Source organism: Anser cygnoides, chromosome 11, assembly GCF_040182565.1.
Source record: "Anser cygnoides isolate HZ-2024a breed goose chromosome 11, Taihu_goose_T2T_genome, whole genome shotgun sequence".
Lineage (NCBI taxonomy): Eukaryota > Metazoa > Chordata > Aves > Anseriformes > Anatidae > Anser > Anser cygnoides.
The window spans coordinates 10,490,556-10,506,163 of NC_089883.1; the positions used below are offsets into that span (position 1 = coordinate 10,490,556).

The 15,608-nt window shown below is 44.2% G+C and overlaps 1 protein-coding gene across 1 annotated transcript; it reads right to left on the bottom strand.

The window, feature by feature from the left end:
• Positions 1 to 970: 970 nt before the first annotated feature.
• Positions 971 to 14,767, bottom strand: WHAMM (WASP homolog associated with actin, golgi membranes and microtubules). The gene is made up of 10 exons (XM_048071978.2): positions 14,194 to 14,767; positions 11,958 to 12,131; positions 10,492 to 10,642; positions 9,794 to 9,963; positions 8,764 to 8,929; positions 7,614 to 7,801; positions 6,076 to 6,162; positions 5,896 to 5,991; positions 5,076 to 5,535; positions 971 to 2,301 (listed from the first exon to the last, which is right to left on the bottom strand). Exons 1-10 carry the CDS (start codon positions 14,734 to 14,736, stop codon positions 2,015 to 2,017), a joined length of 2,322 nt encoding a protein of 773 aa, XP_047927935.2. The 5' UTR covers positions 14,737 to 14,767; the 3' UTR covers positions 971 to 2,014.
• Positions 14,768 to 15,608: the final 841 nt, after the last annotated feature.

The following is a 15,608-nucleotide window of genomic DNA, read 5'->3' on the forward strand; positions in this document are numbered from 1 at the left end:
ACAGAGAGCCAGAAGATAAATCTGAAAGTACTTCAGTAAGAAATCTTTTTTGGTCCTCTTATATTGGGGCATCTCAAAGAAAAGCTGCTGTGGCTTGGCCCTGTGGAACAAACCGAGCCTCACAGCAGCAAACGCACGCATGGCCACGGGGCGCCAGCGTCCCATGGGCTGCAGTGCGGCAGCAAGACCAGGAACAGGCCTCAGGGCTTGCTGAAAACACAGCAGATTTGGAAAGATATACGTCGTTCTATTTTGTTTTGTCCCTTTCTTCAGTTTACCCTTTCCACAACCACACCTCCAAACATGAAGCTCAAGAGCCTGTATCTCATGTAACCTTGAGGAAGAGCTCTCCATGTTCGCAAGAAGTTCTTGCTCAGCTTCATCCTACTGAAGGATGAGATTTTGTCCTCAGTCCTGTTCTATGTGAGAAATTCAGCACATGGGATGCTGAATTCTGTGCCATAAAATACCCCTGCCCCTCCCCAGCTCAGTGAGGCCTTCACACCCAGCCGAGCTTGGCCTTGGCACACGGTGGCCCTGTGCGCACCAGCTCCCCTCTGCAGGCATCACATCAGAGGTGCCTCGTGCTGATAAAGCATAGGCCTGTGCTTCTGCTGCCACTTTTGTCTGCTTGGTTTGGTGTTAGTGGAGAGAAAAAAAAATCTCACTCCCAAAAAAGCAGGTGACAAAATGGTAAAAAAATGAATCCCCACCTGTTGCTCCTGTCACAAAAATTGCTGCATTTACTAATTAAATAGATCCATTTACAGTAAAACAGGGATAAGGCACCATATTTGCAAACTTGCTATTGATTTATATTTCATATTTCAGAAAACAAGGGCATTTACATATGCCATTAGCATAACAACATGGCTGCTGTACAGTTGACATTATCAAAATCCAGAGTACTGTAGTGCAAGTGAATTTTATGTCACAGCAGAATCTGAAAATGAGAGCACACTGAATCCACTTCTGTCAGGATATATTTTTATTAAGGGTCAGTATAAATTCCAAAAGAAATTGTGAATAATTTTTTTTAACTAATTACCCAAAATAGAGCCTTCAAATGAAATGTGGTTGAATTTTTAAATAGTCAGGTTCCAGGCACAATACAAATAACTGTCATTTACAAGGCTATCAGGTAATTTAAATTCAGAGTAGCTAAAAACATGTATTGACATTCTCAGTGGAGAAATGCAGCTCTGTTTTACAGGGCTACATCCAAGAAAATATTATATACAATATTTTGGCCTTCTCCCACACCAACAGTTCATTGCAGCTGCAAATGTATGAAAAACACTTTGCATCTAGAAACACTACATTTAAGCTTCTGGCTAAAAATTAAACTTTTTAGTAATTACTACAGTAGTTTTTATCTCAAACTTGATAGTAATTAACCCAATCAACACTGCTAAGCTCCTTTGTAAGCACACAACATGACCATGAGCGGAGTATCCAATGTAGTTATTTGAGTGAACTGTGTTAGACAAGCAACATTTTAAATAAATTTCTGGGCAACAGAGGTAGGAATGAAAAATTCTGAATTATGCTAAGTGTTCTGGTCTGCCTTTACCATCACATGTTGTGTTATACTTTTATATGACAAAATAGATTTTCAGTTTCATTTCTGAAGAGTTTTGTGTAACCTACAATGTAGTAACAAGCTAAATAATGTATGTTTTACTCTAGTATTTTAGCTGTCTTCTGACGCGGTGAAAATTCTACATACTTGAGCCAGAAATATCAAATAATGCAAACGTATTTTGGAATATATCTCATGCAAAAATAAGAATCTTGCAAGCATAATTTGGAGTATGATAACTCATGCAAAAATAAGAATCTGTAGCTCCTGTAGAAAACTATCAGGATCCTTTTACTCTACAGAAAATTTTGCACCATGAGAACACATACACACACAATCACACTTCTTTCATTTTGAAAGATACATTCTTCTACAGTGTGCAAAATGAGACCAATACTCTGTTCCAGTCAGTAGTCTGTTACTTTAAATTGGTTAGCTGTCCCATTCTCCATTATTCTGATCATTGTTTTCCTCTTCTTCAGAATCAGCAGACATTTTCTTAATTCTCTGGATGGCTGCCTTAATGCTTCTCTCCAGATCATTAGAGGATCCGTTACTGACATCTTTCTCAGTATCTCGATTCACTTTTCTTAGTTTAACTCCCTGCCGTATGGCAGAGAGGATGCTGTCTTTCACAGAGGCATACGGATTTGACCGTTCCACTTTGCGAAGGTGAACTTCACCACGTTTTAGAGAAGCCAAAACCTCATCCATTGTACCTGCAACAGATAAGTGTAATGTTACCAGAAGAAAGACCAAAATAACCACGCTTAAGAGGTAAAGAACCCTACCGATGTGCTCAGGGTTATTCCTCTCATCTTTACTACAGAGAGGAAAAAGAATGGTCCATTCTGGCACAGACTCTTACAAGCTTCCGCAATGCCAAGCTGTGGAACTGAAGAGTTGAACCTTTGTATTTTGAACTGAGAATCCAGCACCTCTTCAGCATAATACAAGGTTGTGCACTAACAAAGAATCATATACAAAGGAGAATGCTTCTTTTTCGTCATAAATTTATGGGCTTTCAAAAAAATTACTGAACCAAAAAATCTCTTGTACTTTGTATTAGAAACAATCTACCATTCCTACTAGTTTGCTCAGATGCCTGCTGAGTCTGTCAATTGCATTTTTGCTCAGTCAAGAGAAAAATGAAAGGATCTGAGTAGAAGAGCTTCAAACTACACCACTGAAGTCAGTAGGAGCTAGATCAGGCCCTAAGCAGGCAGGCAGCTCTTTTCTGTATGGACTTAAAAAATAATTCCCGTTTTACAACACGATTTAAATCTCAGGCTGTGTTTCTGAACTTCATACCATAAAGAACACCACATTAAGAAAGCTTCTACTTGGTCTCTTAATACATGGTGTAATTTGTGGTTTACTCCTTTTGTTGGATTCTTTGTTGCTAGCATCAGACTGTCAGACAGGGAAGGCAGTTACCCTGGACAGCAGTCGACTCCTACAGCCACAGGTCCAGACCATCTGTGCTTCACAGCTGAAAGTATTTTTGTCATGCGCAGTGCGCAGAGGGTTATGAGATTAACATCAAGCACTGAAAATAAAACGTTCTGCTGAATTCTGTGGTACCTTCAGAGTGATAGATATGCCAGAAAAGGATCAAACAAAGATGCACAAAGTTGTCTTGAAAAGCCTTCCAGTAAGTTAAGTCTTAAACCTATTAATTGAATGGGCTGCATGGTAAAAGAGTAGTCAGACTAACAAGTAATAAGAGACACTGCCTTTGGGAAGTATGATAACACATTAGAGACTATTTTCAGCACCAGAATATGAACCTCTCCTGGCTTTTCATGTGCAAAGACAAGAGTAGCCAACGTGTAACACAATGTGTTCACAAAGCTGTCGCAATATGTTCTTATGGCAATAATTTATCAATTACTATTACACCAATTAACATGCTGTTTTTCTTCATAAAATGTGTATGCAACTTACTGGATCTCTCCAATGAGCAAAAAAGTATTTTTCTTATCTAAAATTCATGAAACATCAATGCTAGGCTGTGAGTGGTAGTAAATATTAGCTACTATCAAGGCTGTTCCAGTAGCAGTCAGAATACTCTGGTGTACAACTCCTGTTGCTCATCAAAGGTTTTTATGAGCATCTGTGGTACAGTAATCCCATGGACCTCTCAGCCTGAAGCTAACACACTGATCCACTGGATGCACAGTGGTTTGTCATGGTAACCTGACTGCATCTCAGCCCTTCAACTGCTTGTACTTCCTCACACCTTGGAAGAACTAAAAATGCTGAACTTTCCTCGTTGTTTCTGCCTGTGGTTTGCCTTTTAACTGAGGGGATACAAAGGCTGCTTAGATGTATTGTGAACAGTCTGAAAAGGAAAAGGAATGTACTACATTTAAAGACCCGCTTCAGTCTAGTATAAGCTCTACTGTGAAAAATGACAATAAAAAATTGCTGCCTTCCAACTTAGATCAATCTGCCTGACATAGTAAGAATATCTGCTTGCTTTAGAGGCAAAAATAAGCCTGTTAGCAGGATGTAACCAGCGCAGCCTTGAGAGGCTGCTGAACTCTATTCTCATTCAAACTACTGCGTTTCAATTGCAGAGTTCAGCCTTCAATTATACCTGCAGGATCTTACTAACAAAGCAGAGGTGTAACAGAGCAGAATTTTTGCCCTAGGAATGCAAGTATGCCAAAGCTATCCATCTGCCTTTCAAATCCTGGTTGAATTCTGCATGAATTCTCTTCAGAAACCTTTATTTAGAAACAAAGCAAACTGTAAATGGACACAGGCTGTGCATACCTTAGAAATGCAAGCAGCCCAGCTGCTAGCTCTGTAGTACGGAAATCACAAACACTAAAGAACAGCCTTAGCACAACCACAGATTTACCCACAGTAGTCCTTCTGACTGGACTGGACAGGTGATTAATCCACCATCAAAATGACACATTCATTTCAACTGCTGGAAAATTGTGGTAAGAGTAAGTCTGATAATAAAGACTGCTTTTCATCAGCATGAGTAACATAAATCCCCTCTCTCCTTGGAATTTCCTCTGACACCTTTCTACCTATTACACGTGTGGGATCATGAGAAATACAGGTCTTGAATTAAGATCTCCTCAGAATTAGTAGTGCTGTCATTAAGCATGATTTAATCTAACTTGTAAGGCTGTACTTTACGGATGTCAGATTACAGCAGAAATTCAAGTTCAAGCAGGGTAAAAGATTGACCAGAATGCCCAACTTGACAGCATTTCCCAAAAACACTGAGTGACACACTCTGGAAGTCAGGACCCTGGTGAAGCACATCAAACTGGATCAACAAATCAGTTACTCATTCAGGGTCCTGAGTAACAGTCAGTGTTATTGTATGTGGTCTCAATCAAGGCTTTCTCAGGGCTCCATTCCCTTGAGTGAGGGTGCACACTACTATTGGCCAGAAACAGAGGGAGGGAAAACTGAAAAATACAAACAATGAAAAATGAAAAACACCAGTCAATGTGAGCCTACTTACCTATGCAATTATTTATAGACCTCATGGATGAGTCATCCTGTTTGTGCAGTGCAGAGCTTTCTGCAGGGCCATCAGCTCTAAGGGGAAGTGGCTTGTCCTCTACTGGAGATCGTGTCTTTAAATGGAGAGGTAAGGGAGGAGGTGGGGGGGGAGGTGGTAGACATGGCGGTGGTGGAGGGGAGGATGGAGAGACCACCAACTCTTCACTGTCCTTTTGTTGCTTTGATTCACCAGCAGTAACAAGAATTTGGACAGGGATATCTCCTGGAATATTCTCCTGTGGAGCTTCTGATGCTTTGGTTTCTACTATCAGCAAGCTCTTTGGCTGCTCTGGTTCTGGCCTTGTTCTTGATGAAGGTGGAGGGCACGGTACTGCAGCCCGTTGGGTGACACTTCGTGGCAACCCGTGACTGAGAGGTTGTGGACAAGATGTTTTCAGCACAACATGAGCTGGACACTTCTAAAAAAACAAATTGTAAAGCAGAGTCACATCTCCATTGGCTTGGCCAAAACAGCATCCCCAAAGAGACAAAAAGCCACAGAGCACAAACCCGTACCACTGAAGGAGAACACTGAACACTGACCACATTTAAAAGAACATAAAGGTATTTCTTTCAAAGTCATTTCCTCATTTCTATTCTTTGCAGCAGGCTCTGCACCTGGAAACTACTTCCTTAGTGGACTGAATCCTCATTACAGGCAATCCTTTCAGGCCACCCAAACAGTGGTCTCCGATTTGGATCATGCTCACTTGTGAGCTATGGCTACTTTCTGATGTGTTCTGACACCATTTAGGACTACTGCAGCTCGTATTACTTACCTCCCTGAATGTCTTCAGCCTCTCCAGTGTTTTCTGACGTTCCTGGCTTATCCAAGCTTTTTTCTTTTTCTCCTCCTCTTTTTGCTTATCTCTTTTCTGCATTAAAACACAAGTAAGTGAGCATTTACGTGTGAAAACAAGCAGCTACCAGGTCCTCCAAGGCTGCTATTTAGTACTCACTATCTGTATGCTGTGATGCTGCAGGAAGCGTTTCTTGCTCTCTTCTGCCTGTTGCAGTCTCTGTCGATGGTTTGCTTCACACTGATCCTGGCAGAACAGCAAAATTCATGCAGTGCTTGGTCAGTTCACGTTCACCGTGTGCCATCTGTGCCACTAACTCCCATGCACAAGCCACTAACGATGACCAAGGCCAAGTGCTTGGCTGTGCCATGAAGGATGGCTAAGCTCAACAGGTGGCAGATGTGAGACCCTGAAGGTGATTTACGTGGGACTCCTTCATGGCTAAAGCCAATGAGATTTTTTTTATCCTAACTAATGAGAGGGTTATTCATGCTCCAGAAGGAGTATACGCAGATCTTAACAGATCCCTCTGTCTTACATTTAGACTAAAAAAAAAAAAAGGCAGCAACAAACTGAAGAAATTTCACCCAAGTACCACCTAGAGGAATGGGGCACTAAGACATGAGAAAGAAGGCAAGAAGGAAGTTAGAAGGGCACTGCACAAATACAGGGCTACTTTCCCTCTGTCCGTTATCTGCCATAGCTCTTATGTACAAAGGTGAGGGAAGCAAAGGTATGTGAAACACAACAAATGCCTAACAGGGGTACGTTTTGTTAGTAACAAAGTGCCTCAGAGAAACTGCAGGCTTCAGGATTTTCTCCAGGAGTCGCTATTTGTCACTGTACAGAGGGGAATTATCCACATGGCTGTGTAAGCATTTGCAAATCATCTGGCATTCGGCTGTAGTGTTATGTAACCAATAGACAGCAATTAAGTGAACGAAAACAGAAGCAAAGGAAGTGTCTGCCAAGGAAGCAGTTGCAAGCAAGAGACAATGATCATTCACAAAGCATTTCCAGTGTCATTCCCACTTTGTCCGGGGCTAGCAAGGGGCAAATGGCCAGACAGACTTGAGCTTAAACTCTGCTCTCTGCCTCAGCAAAACTGTGCAGGTATAAGGTAAGCCCAGCTCACTGGGAAGGTTCATGAGAGTCAACTGTGATCTCAACTTGTGTCTTCCTACTGTTCTGCTTCAAATAGGAAAAAAGGGAAAAAAATGCCTTTTGCACAGAACTGAGAGGCTGGAGAGAGAATTGCAGTAGTCAGATCTCCCCTTCCCTCTCATTCAAAGGTAACGTAAGCATCGCTGTGTGGGTTGTTCTGTCAGTGCAGCTTCCTTCATTGCAGGCCAGGTTTTCTCCTGTGCTGCAACTGCTTTGTGAAAGGCTGCCAGGGCAAAGCTCCAGCTGGCCACAGCAGGGCTTTGCACGAGGTTCAGCTCATAGGGGAACACCTCCTGGGTCACCCACGTAAGTCTGTGCTCTCAGTACACTTGAGAGGCACTTGCACCACACAGTGGAGAGTAAAGTTGGCTTAAAATCACATTGCCCCTCTTTCTGTTTAGGAGGCCTTGGCACCACATCACGTATCATCTTGTACGCTCCACCCAAACCCTTGTTGATTCCTGTCCATCCCTCGTGAGTCAACACTCATGACATCAGCTACAGAAAATGCACATCTCCAGGACTGCATTTACTTTTTTGTTCCTGAGGTAGGCTCTCCTCGCACAGACAGTCCCACGCTTTGTCTCCAACTGCTTAATCTTCTGCCTCAGCATCGTCATTTCTGACAAGTTAGCGTAATGTTGTTCCATTGTCTGTTCAATGACCTTGAGCTCCTCAGGATTTTCACATGTATCATAGTAAACAACTTCATCCTGTTTCTCTAGAAAGGCATTTGGCATTTTTTTAAAAACCCAAAAATTGCCACAGTTATTTAAACATTTAAAGAACTAATGACATTTTAAAAGCCACTGAAGGCAGTGAGTTGGTTATTAGAAAGTGTAATGCTCCAGAGCCAAGCTTGGTCCTTCAAAGTCTTACGCAAACACGTCATGTTACTCACAGGGGTGCTTTGCAGGATCAAATTTATGTTGTTAGCATTTGCTGTTATTTAGCTTCCTCTTTCAAATGTCTCTGTGCGTTAACTCCTACCTTCACCGACTGGAGTTTTCCTGGAAAACTCCAGACTGTTCTAATCAACACTGGGTGACTTATTTTATTATTTACCAGGTTTTAATTATGCAACAAGCAGGAGTGATGTTTACCTCAGGGCGTACACAGTAATAGAGAATTCATAGAGCAAGAATAAACATAAACAAGACTGATGCTTATTTTTGTCATAAATATGTTATGAACAGACACTTAAACGGGAATATAAGCAGCACTCAAGTAGCATCTAGCTATAATCACTTCTTTTTGTCATTACAGAAGTATTTTGCCATTTCTACATGTGAAATTACAACAGACTTGTGAAGAAATCAGGACCCATTACAGCAGGTCACAATTTCCACAGTTTCTATACAAAGATTCTGTAAATACATGATCAGTAAACGCTTTCAATGGAAGTTACTCCACATGCCAAACCAGTGAGTGCATGCATTTATCACAGCTGCTGTCAAGATGAGCTATCAGTACAGCTTTCTTTTTGAAAACTTGTGTTATCAATTAAGTGTCAGAAGGCCAAATAATAGATGCTACAGAACCTATGTTTTCCAGTGATGCTTTCTACTAGTGAGACTTAAGTAAGAAAAATATATATTTTTTTATTATATTATACAAAGACAGAGCTGTCATACCACCACTCCTGTGTTTTGGATATGTCCTTAAGTATTTCTTTAGTCTTACCTTTGATCTGCCTCCTTAAAGCATCCAACTGTACAACGAGCAGCATCTCTTCATGTTTCAATACCTCAAGCTGTACATTATATAATTCTAGTTGGGTTTCATAGTAATGTATTTCTAGCTCCTCCACCACAGTTAGATTCTCTTCTTTTTCATCAAGGTTCTCCATCTGTACAGCCCAAAATAGAAAAGCATTAATAACAAACTAAGCACACGGGAAACAAGCACACATGCATGAGTTAATCTACACAGATGCCCAAGTATCTGCACAGAGCCTGGCCTAACTGGTAGCTGCTTAGGTGCTTTGGTAGGGAAATAACGTAACATTAGAAAAGGATTGGAGCAGAACTCCAAGGAGCAGAGTCTCATTAGCCTAAAATTGCAATTTTACCTGAAGTCTACCACAAAAGACTTGATTCTAATCTGCACAAATAACATTACTACTACTCTTGGAAAATAAAAATCAGGTATTTCTAGCAGCAGTTAGATAGCATCAAATAGGAAAGATTAGAAAATTAAAATTAAGTAAATATCTCAATTTTGAAGTGTCCACTGAAGATAATAGCTGCTCTTTATCTCCCTAGAACTAATGATTTTAAAGGTTAGTGCCATAAATGCTAACACGATACTTGAAATGTAATCGTTTATCTTAACCTTTCCTAAATGTCTTCATGTGTGCAGGAGCAATATAAAAAAAAAATGGAAACAAGCATTTTTTTCGTAACTTAAAACCATGCTGAAAACCATCTAGTTCAAGCTGTTTGCTTGTTAAATTAAAAATTTATTTTTTTCCCTAAACTGTGCAGAAACACTAGGTTGTTATGGCTTTAATTTTGAAGTATTTACGCATATTTGGGTCAGCTCTGCAACCCTGTAAAATGCTACACATAGAATGCAGGTGCTTTGCTGAAAGAGGCCTTTCTCAGCTGTTTCATAGACAAGGAGTTTGAAAGTCTCCCCATGACCTCTTTGGTAGATTTTGATCAGCCTTTCACAAAACGTTGACAGAAAGGGAGGCTTTGCAGGGTCTTACATTTTTCTGAATGGCAGCTCTCTTCTGTTTCACGCATAGTTCTCTTGCCCTCAGATGCTGAAGGGTTTCTTTAGCTAACATACATTTCAGGTTTTCTAGTCGTGGCAAAGCTGATGCCCAGGTGGCTTTACCAAATCTTTCCTGATCTTCTTCCATCTGTTTCTGCATTGCTGCACATTAAAACATTGCAATAAGATGAGAGAAATGCAGTAAACTAACAACACTAGCGCATTTCTACTATAGCTGCAATAGTAAAAGTGCTGATGCTGCTAAACAATTTCTGAATCTCCTTTAGAAATTACAAGAATAAAAGATTGAATTTATGATTTTGTTCATGTAAGCAAAATGTTTCATTGTAGCACAGACATGCCGTAAGAGTTACACAGTGATCTACTCAGTTAACACACTGAAATCCTTGATGCTTGTACACCAAGGGTTAAAAGCATGCGTGTTTTTTGTTTAGAGATTTGCAGCTGTAAAGTCTCAGTCCTTGATAATGTTTGTGTGAAAGCAAAATGCAAGGTGTAAATCAAATCGGTTAAATGATGTAAATCTTAGGTGAATGTTTCTTTATTAACCTGGACACTCAACGTAACATCAGGGATCTGCCAAGGGAGACTAGTAAAGGTGCTAAGAGGAGCTACCAGTACCGTAGATCAAGTATTTAGGAAACCTTTTGTGTAAATCATTCTGATTACCTGCCAGAGCCTTTACAGTTTCCTTGAAGTAGTTCACAGTTATATCCTGAATGGAGCACACTGCATTCTCAGCTCGCTTAGTCCATTCTTCAGCATCTTTCTGCAAAGCTGCTACTCTTTTAGGCCCCAAATTATCATACTGCAAAGATTTCTGCAAGGAGACAGAATTCTCAGTTATCAGCTGGTTACCATAGTGGTGCAGCCCACATTATGCTGCGCTGACAGACAATTCAAGCAAGGCACAGCTCAGTGGCAAACATGACCTTCTCCTCACCTGCCACAAAGTGAATCACTGCTCATGCTTGTGCATTACCCTGTTCCTCATTCTCTGGTTAACTCAGAACCTTTGCTCCCTAATCATGACTTTAACATTCACTTTCGATTAGTGAATTGGGTTATTTAAGAAAAATACTTCTTAAAATATTTTTAAACTACCATCTTAAAAATCACGACCAACAGAAGTGGTTTAGTTGTTACTAAAAGTAACCCAGAAACACTCTTCTACGTGCAATGTTCTCTTCTATTTTTCCCCCACGTGTTGACAGCACTTCACACTGTCAGGTTCTCCAGCTTGGCAGACTTTCACATGGGAACAGGGATAAAGAAAAGAAACATAAGAGTATTTTCAAGTCCAAAGACAGCACATGGGTACAAGACTAGTATTCAAATCCTTCTTTTTTAAAAAAATCTAGATTTCATGAGCCTAAGCACCCCTTTGAATTATTTATATAGAAGCCAACTTTGTGTTTCATCCATTCCGATTTTCATTTTACAGCATACTTACAACAGTTCAGCTCTTTTCTGGAACATTAACAGCTCATTTAAATTTGAACAGACCATTTAAGGAAAAATCAAAATAGTAGATGGCACTCTTTTCCAGGGATATCATAACTTTCAGTATGTGTTTCCAGTTTAAGATGCACATAAAATTAAATTAACAAAGTGGTAAGTCTGAGTCTGTACTTCTAATAGGCTGTAGCAGCAATAGAGAACTGCTTTGGGTGCTAAGGTCTCCCCTGCCTTCTGTTCTCCTACCACAGCTGAGGTAATGTGGTGTCCCAGCACTGGGGGGATGGCATTCTCAACGTCACAAACTAATCCCACTGAACGAAGGCTACTTATATCTCTGTAAATTCAGCTCACCAAAGAATAACCCACAGACAGGTGGGGAAGTTTTCCTTTACAGTCCTCAAAATGTAGGGAAGGGGAACACTGGTGGAATATGGTTGCATTTCTATTCAAGCCAATACCATGGACTCTGAGATCTCCTGAGAGTGGTTCTACCCTAACTTTGAATTTCTATGTCATGTTTGGTGGATTTGCAGAAGGGGGGGGGGGGGGGGGGGGGGGGGAAGTAGGTGAAGACAAAACTAGAGAATTTTAAATAATTTGAGCCTAAACTGCTCCAAGAGCAGCCGATGCCCCGCTATGTAACTTGGCCTTTCACTTGATAAGGGCAGACCCACCAGGATTTCCAGTTTGTACAGTGTCGCCAGTTCTCGCATATCTCTGAAGGGCTGCAGCAAATACTGGTAGAACTGCGTCGCCATGGTTACCAAATCCTGATAAGCTTCGTCTTCTTCTTCATAAACCTTCATCAAAGCCACCATTGTGTCAGCACTTTTATGCTGCTGGAGAACCTAGGGGGATAAAAGGTAAATAAGAGTTGGCTGGTTTGCATTTGTGTGTGCTGACTGCCGACGAGCTTCAGTGGAAAGAACCTGCCGTTTATCTCTGGATGGAATAGGCGAGGCTTCCCAGCAAGCCAGGCAGTCAGTAGCCACCCCCAGCGGGAAATATCATTAACACCACACTCCTAAGGGCGCTAATTGCTGCATATTGCGTTAGGAGACTGCAAGGAACATCAGGCACATCAGGAATTCCAGTAGCTGCGTGCAGGTGACTTGGTCACTGCTTTTTGGAAACATGAGTGGTAAATGGGAATTCTGCAGACTGGAAGGACAAGGAAAGTATTCTTAAACTAGTTTTTGCATCTCTTCCACAATTACTGAATGCCTGCTAATGAGTTTCTGGATCCCAAATTTCATACTTGGCAATGGAAACACCAGACTGCCATCTAAAAATAATAATTCAGAACCAGATTCCTACTCATGATATAACCTGCAGTTAAGTTCCTTTATCATTTGCACAATTTGTGATAGCTTTCTCTAATCTCAGTCCTAGCAATATTACTATGTAACCTGTAATTCTTCCAGTGAATGACTCTCTTTCTGACACATCAGTCCCCATCTGAGATCTTTATCTGCTCCTTTGACAAAAACGAAGTTGGGAGCTTCCCCTCAATTACTTGTGCTTATTGGCACCAATCAAAACTTCAAAAACCTTTCTTTGACAGCAGCTGCCAGAGACCACGGCGCACTACACACCAGGACACGGTGAGCCAGCTGGAGGAGCACAGCTGAGCTCCGCTGAGGAACACAGACCTTCCTGAAAGGACACTGCTTGCTCTACAGCTCCTTACGGGAAGGGAACAGTGGGTGCTTGGTGCTACAAGTGGGGGAAAAAAGCCTCAGAAACATGGGCTTGATTGTGCCTCGACTGAAAAGCACTAGAATTAAACTATCACCTTTGCTTTTGCCCACTGGGTCTGGGTAAGAAAGATCGCAGCAGCAAGAGTCCCAGCTGCAGAGCAACCTCCCCAGGGAAGGTCTGTAGAAGCAAGCTCAAGGGCACTGCCTGCCCATCCCCTCCCCAGGCCCAGTGCATTGGAACGAAAGGATATTAACTGCAGCATTTCTGGTAATCCCAGAAGTCCTGTGGCCCCTCACACATTTCCAGGAGCCCACGGTAGCTCACAGCCCCAGGGCTCACCTGTAGCAGTTTACCAAACACACACAGCATCAATGCCTAACAGAAACACAGCGGTTCACTTTCTGGTTCCCCTAGTCCAGCAAGCAGTGAGGGTCATGCTGCTCCTGGAGGATGTTTATAGTGCACAAAGGGAAATTATTTGTGAAATGCACAAGTCACCTGCTGGGAAAGGAGGAGCTTATGGTACCAAAGGGAGAAAGGGCTAACAATTAGTTCATACAACCATCAGGCCAGACTTTGGCACTTAAGAACTCTGACCACAAAACACCTATCTGGCATAGGCCCGCAGCTTGGCTTGGTTTTAATGAATAACTTGACCAAGAAGCCCCCAGTGAAAGGCATCACTGCAAAGAGGCTGACACCTTCATAAAGAGGTTAGAGAGCTATGGCACGATTGTACTTTCACTTCTGGTTGTCATTCCACTCAGTGCACAACACCGCTGGATATTTTTAGCGACGTGTTCTTGTTGGAGCACTTGCAGCTTAAGCAAGCCCCCAATGCCTTACACTCGCTGCCGGCTGAGCTGGGTTATTCCCCACTTAATAAAGCCAGGCTTGCACAGAGCGAGGACGCTGTACTTGAGAGCGCCGCCTTACTGGTTCCTGGGCACCCGAAGTGTTTGTGTAAGCACTCAGCCGAGCGCTGGGCAGGCCCAGGAGCAGGACGACATTACAGACACCCCCTCGCTCCCTCCCACCACCCCATCGTCAGCTGGAGCACCCAAGGCTCCTGCAGCTGAGCACCACGCCCGACCCCAAGGCTCCACCACCGGGGTACGAGCACCGGCGAGCCCCGCTCGGGGCCACCCCGTGCCGGGAAGCGGCGGCCCCGCTGTCCCGATCCCCTTCCCACCCCCGTGGGGCCCGTACCCGCCGCAGGGCCTCCTTGGCCCGGGCCAGGTGCCCTCGCAGGGCCCTCCCGCGGAGCTCGCGGAGGCTCTCGAAGTACTCCTCGTCGCGGGGCCGCTCGGCGGCGAAGAGGGCGTCCAGCAGCACGCCGCCGCCGCACAGCTCCAGGGCCCAGCCCAGGTAGCGCTCCAGCGCCCGGCACAGCTCCTGCGCCTCCGCCTCGTCCGGCGCCGGGGCGCCGCCGGGGAACAGCACGGCCCAGAGCCCGCCGGCGGAGCGGGGCAGGGCGGGGAAGGCGGGCTCCAGGCGCGGGCACACGGCCGCCAGCTGCCGGTGGACGCCGCGCAGGGCCGGCGCCGAGAAGAGCCCGGCCCAGCTCCGCGGGGCTTCTTCCCCCTCCTCCGCCGCCGCCCCCGCCCGGCCGTGGCAGGTGACGGCGAACGCGTCCTCCGCGGCGTTCCAGCCCACCAGGAAGCGGAGCCGCGGCGGCGGCTGCGGCGGGGCGAAGGCGGTGTCGCGCACGGCCACCCAGCCCTCCAGGCTGTCCGCCCCGGGCTCCGCCATGGCGCCGCGGGGCCCGCCGGAACCCGGCCCCGGCCGCCTTAACCAGGGGCGGTGCACGGCGCGCCGCTCCCATTGGCGGGGCGCCGCGAGGGGGCGGGGACTAACGGGGTGTGGGGGGGGGGCTACGGGGAGTGTGGGCGGGAACTCCGCGGGGTGGGCGGGGCTTCGGGGGTGGGCGGGGCGAGCGGCGCCTCACGCAGCGGAGTGGAAATAAATAAATAATGGCGGGCGAAGGGCTGGGGAGTGAGGGCTGAGGGATAGGCGTGTATGAAGGCACGGTGTGTGGAAAAAACCACATAGAATCGTTACGGTTGGAAAAGACCTTCAAGTTCATCTGGTCCAACTGTCCCGCTACCACCAAGATCACCCACTAAGCCATGTCCCTAAGCACCACATCCAACCTTTCCTTGAACACCACCAGGGACAGTGACTTCACCAGCTCCCTGGGCAACCCGTTACAATGCTCTGACTACTCTCTTATTTTTATTAATTATTTAAAATAATAATAATAATTTATATTATTTATTATTTATATTATTTAATACTAATTATTATTTAATAATATTTATTATTATTTTACTATTATTTTATTAAATAAAAATAATGATAAGAAAGTTGTTTTTTTTCGTGAAAAGCAGCGGGCAGAACACATCAGCCAAGTGCGAGGCAGCACCACCACCTTCCCTCAGGGAGAGGGGAGCAGGTCGCACCTCAGGGGCCGCCGCCATCTCCCTGCACCTCTGTGGTGTCAGTTGTTCACTGCCCTGGCCACAGCCACAGAAAGCCGCCGTGTGCCAGCAGTCTTCTTTCTCTACAGCCACCATCCCCCAAATCTCTCTTCTTTTCTTCACCAACACAACCCCACACTCCTT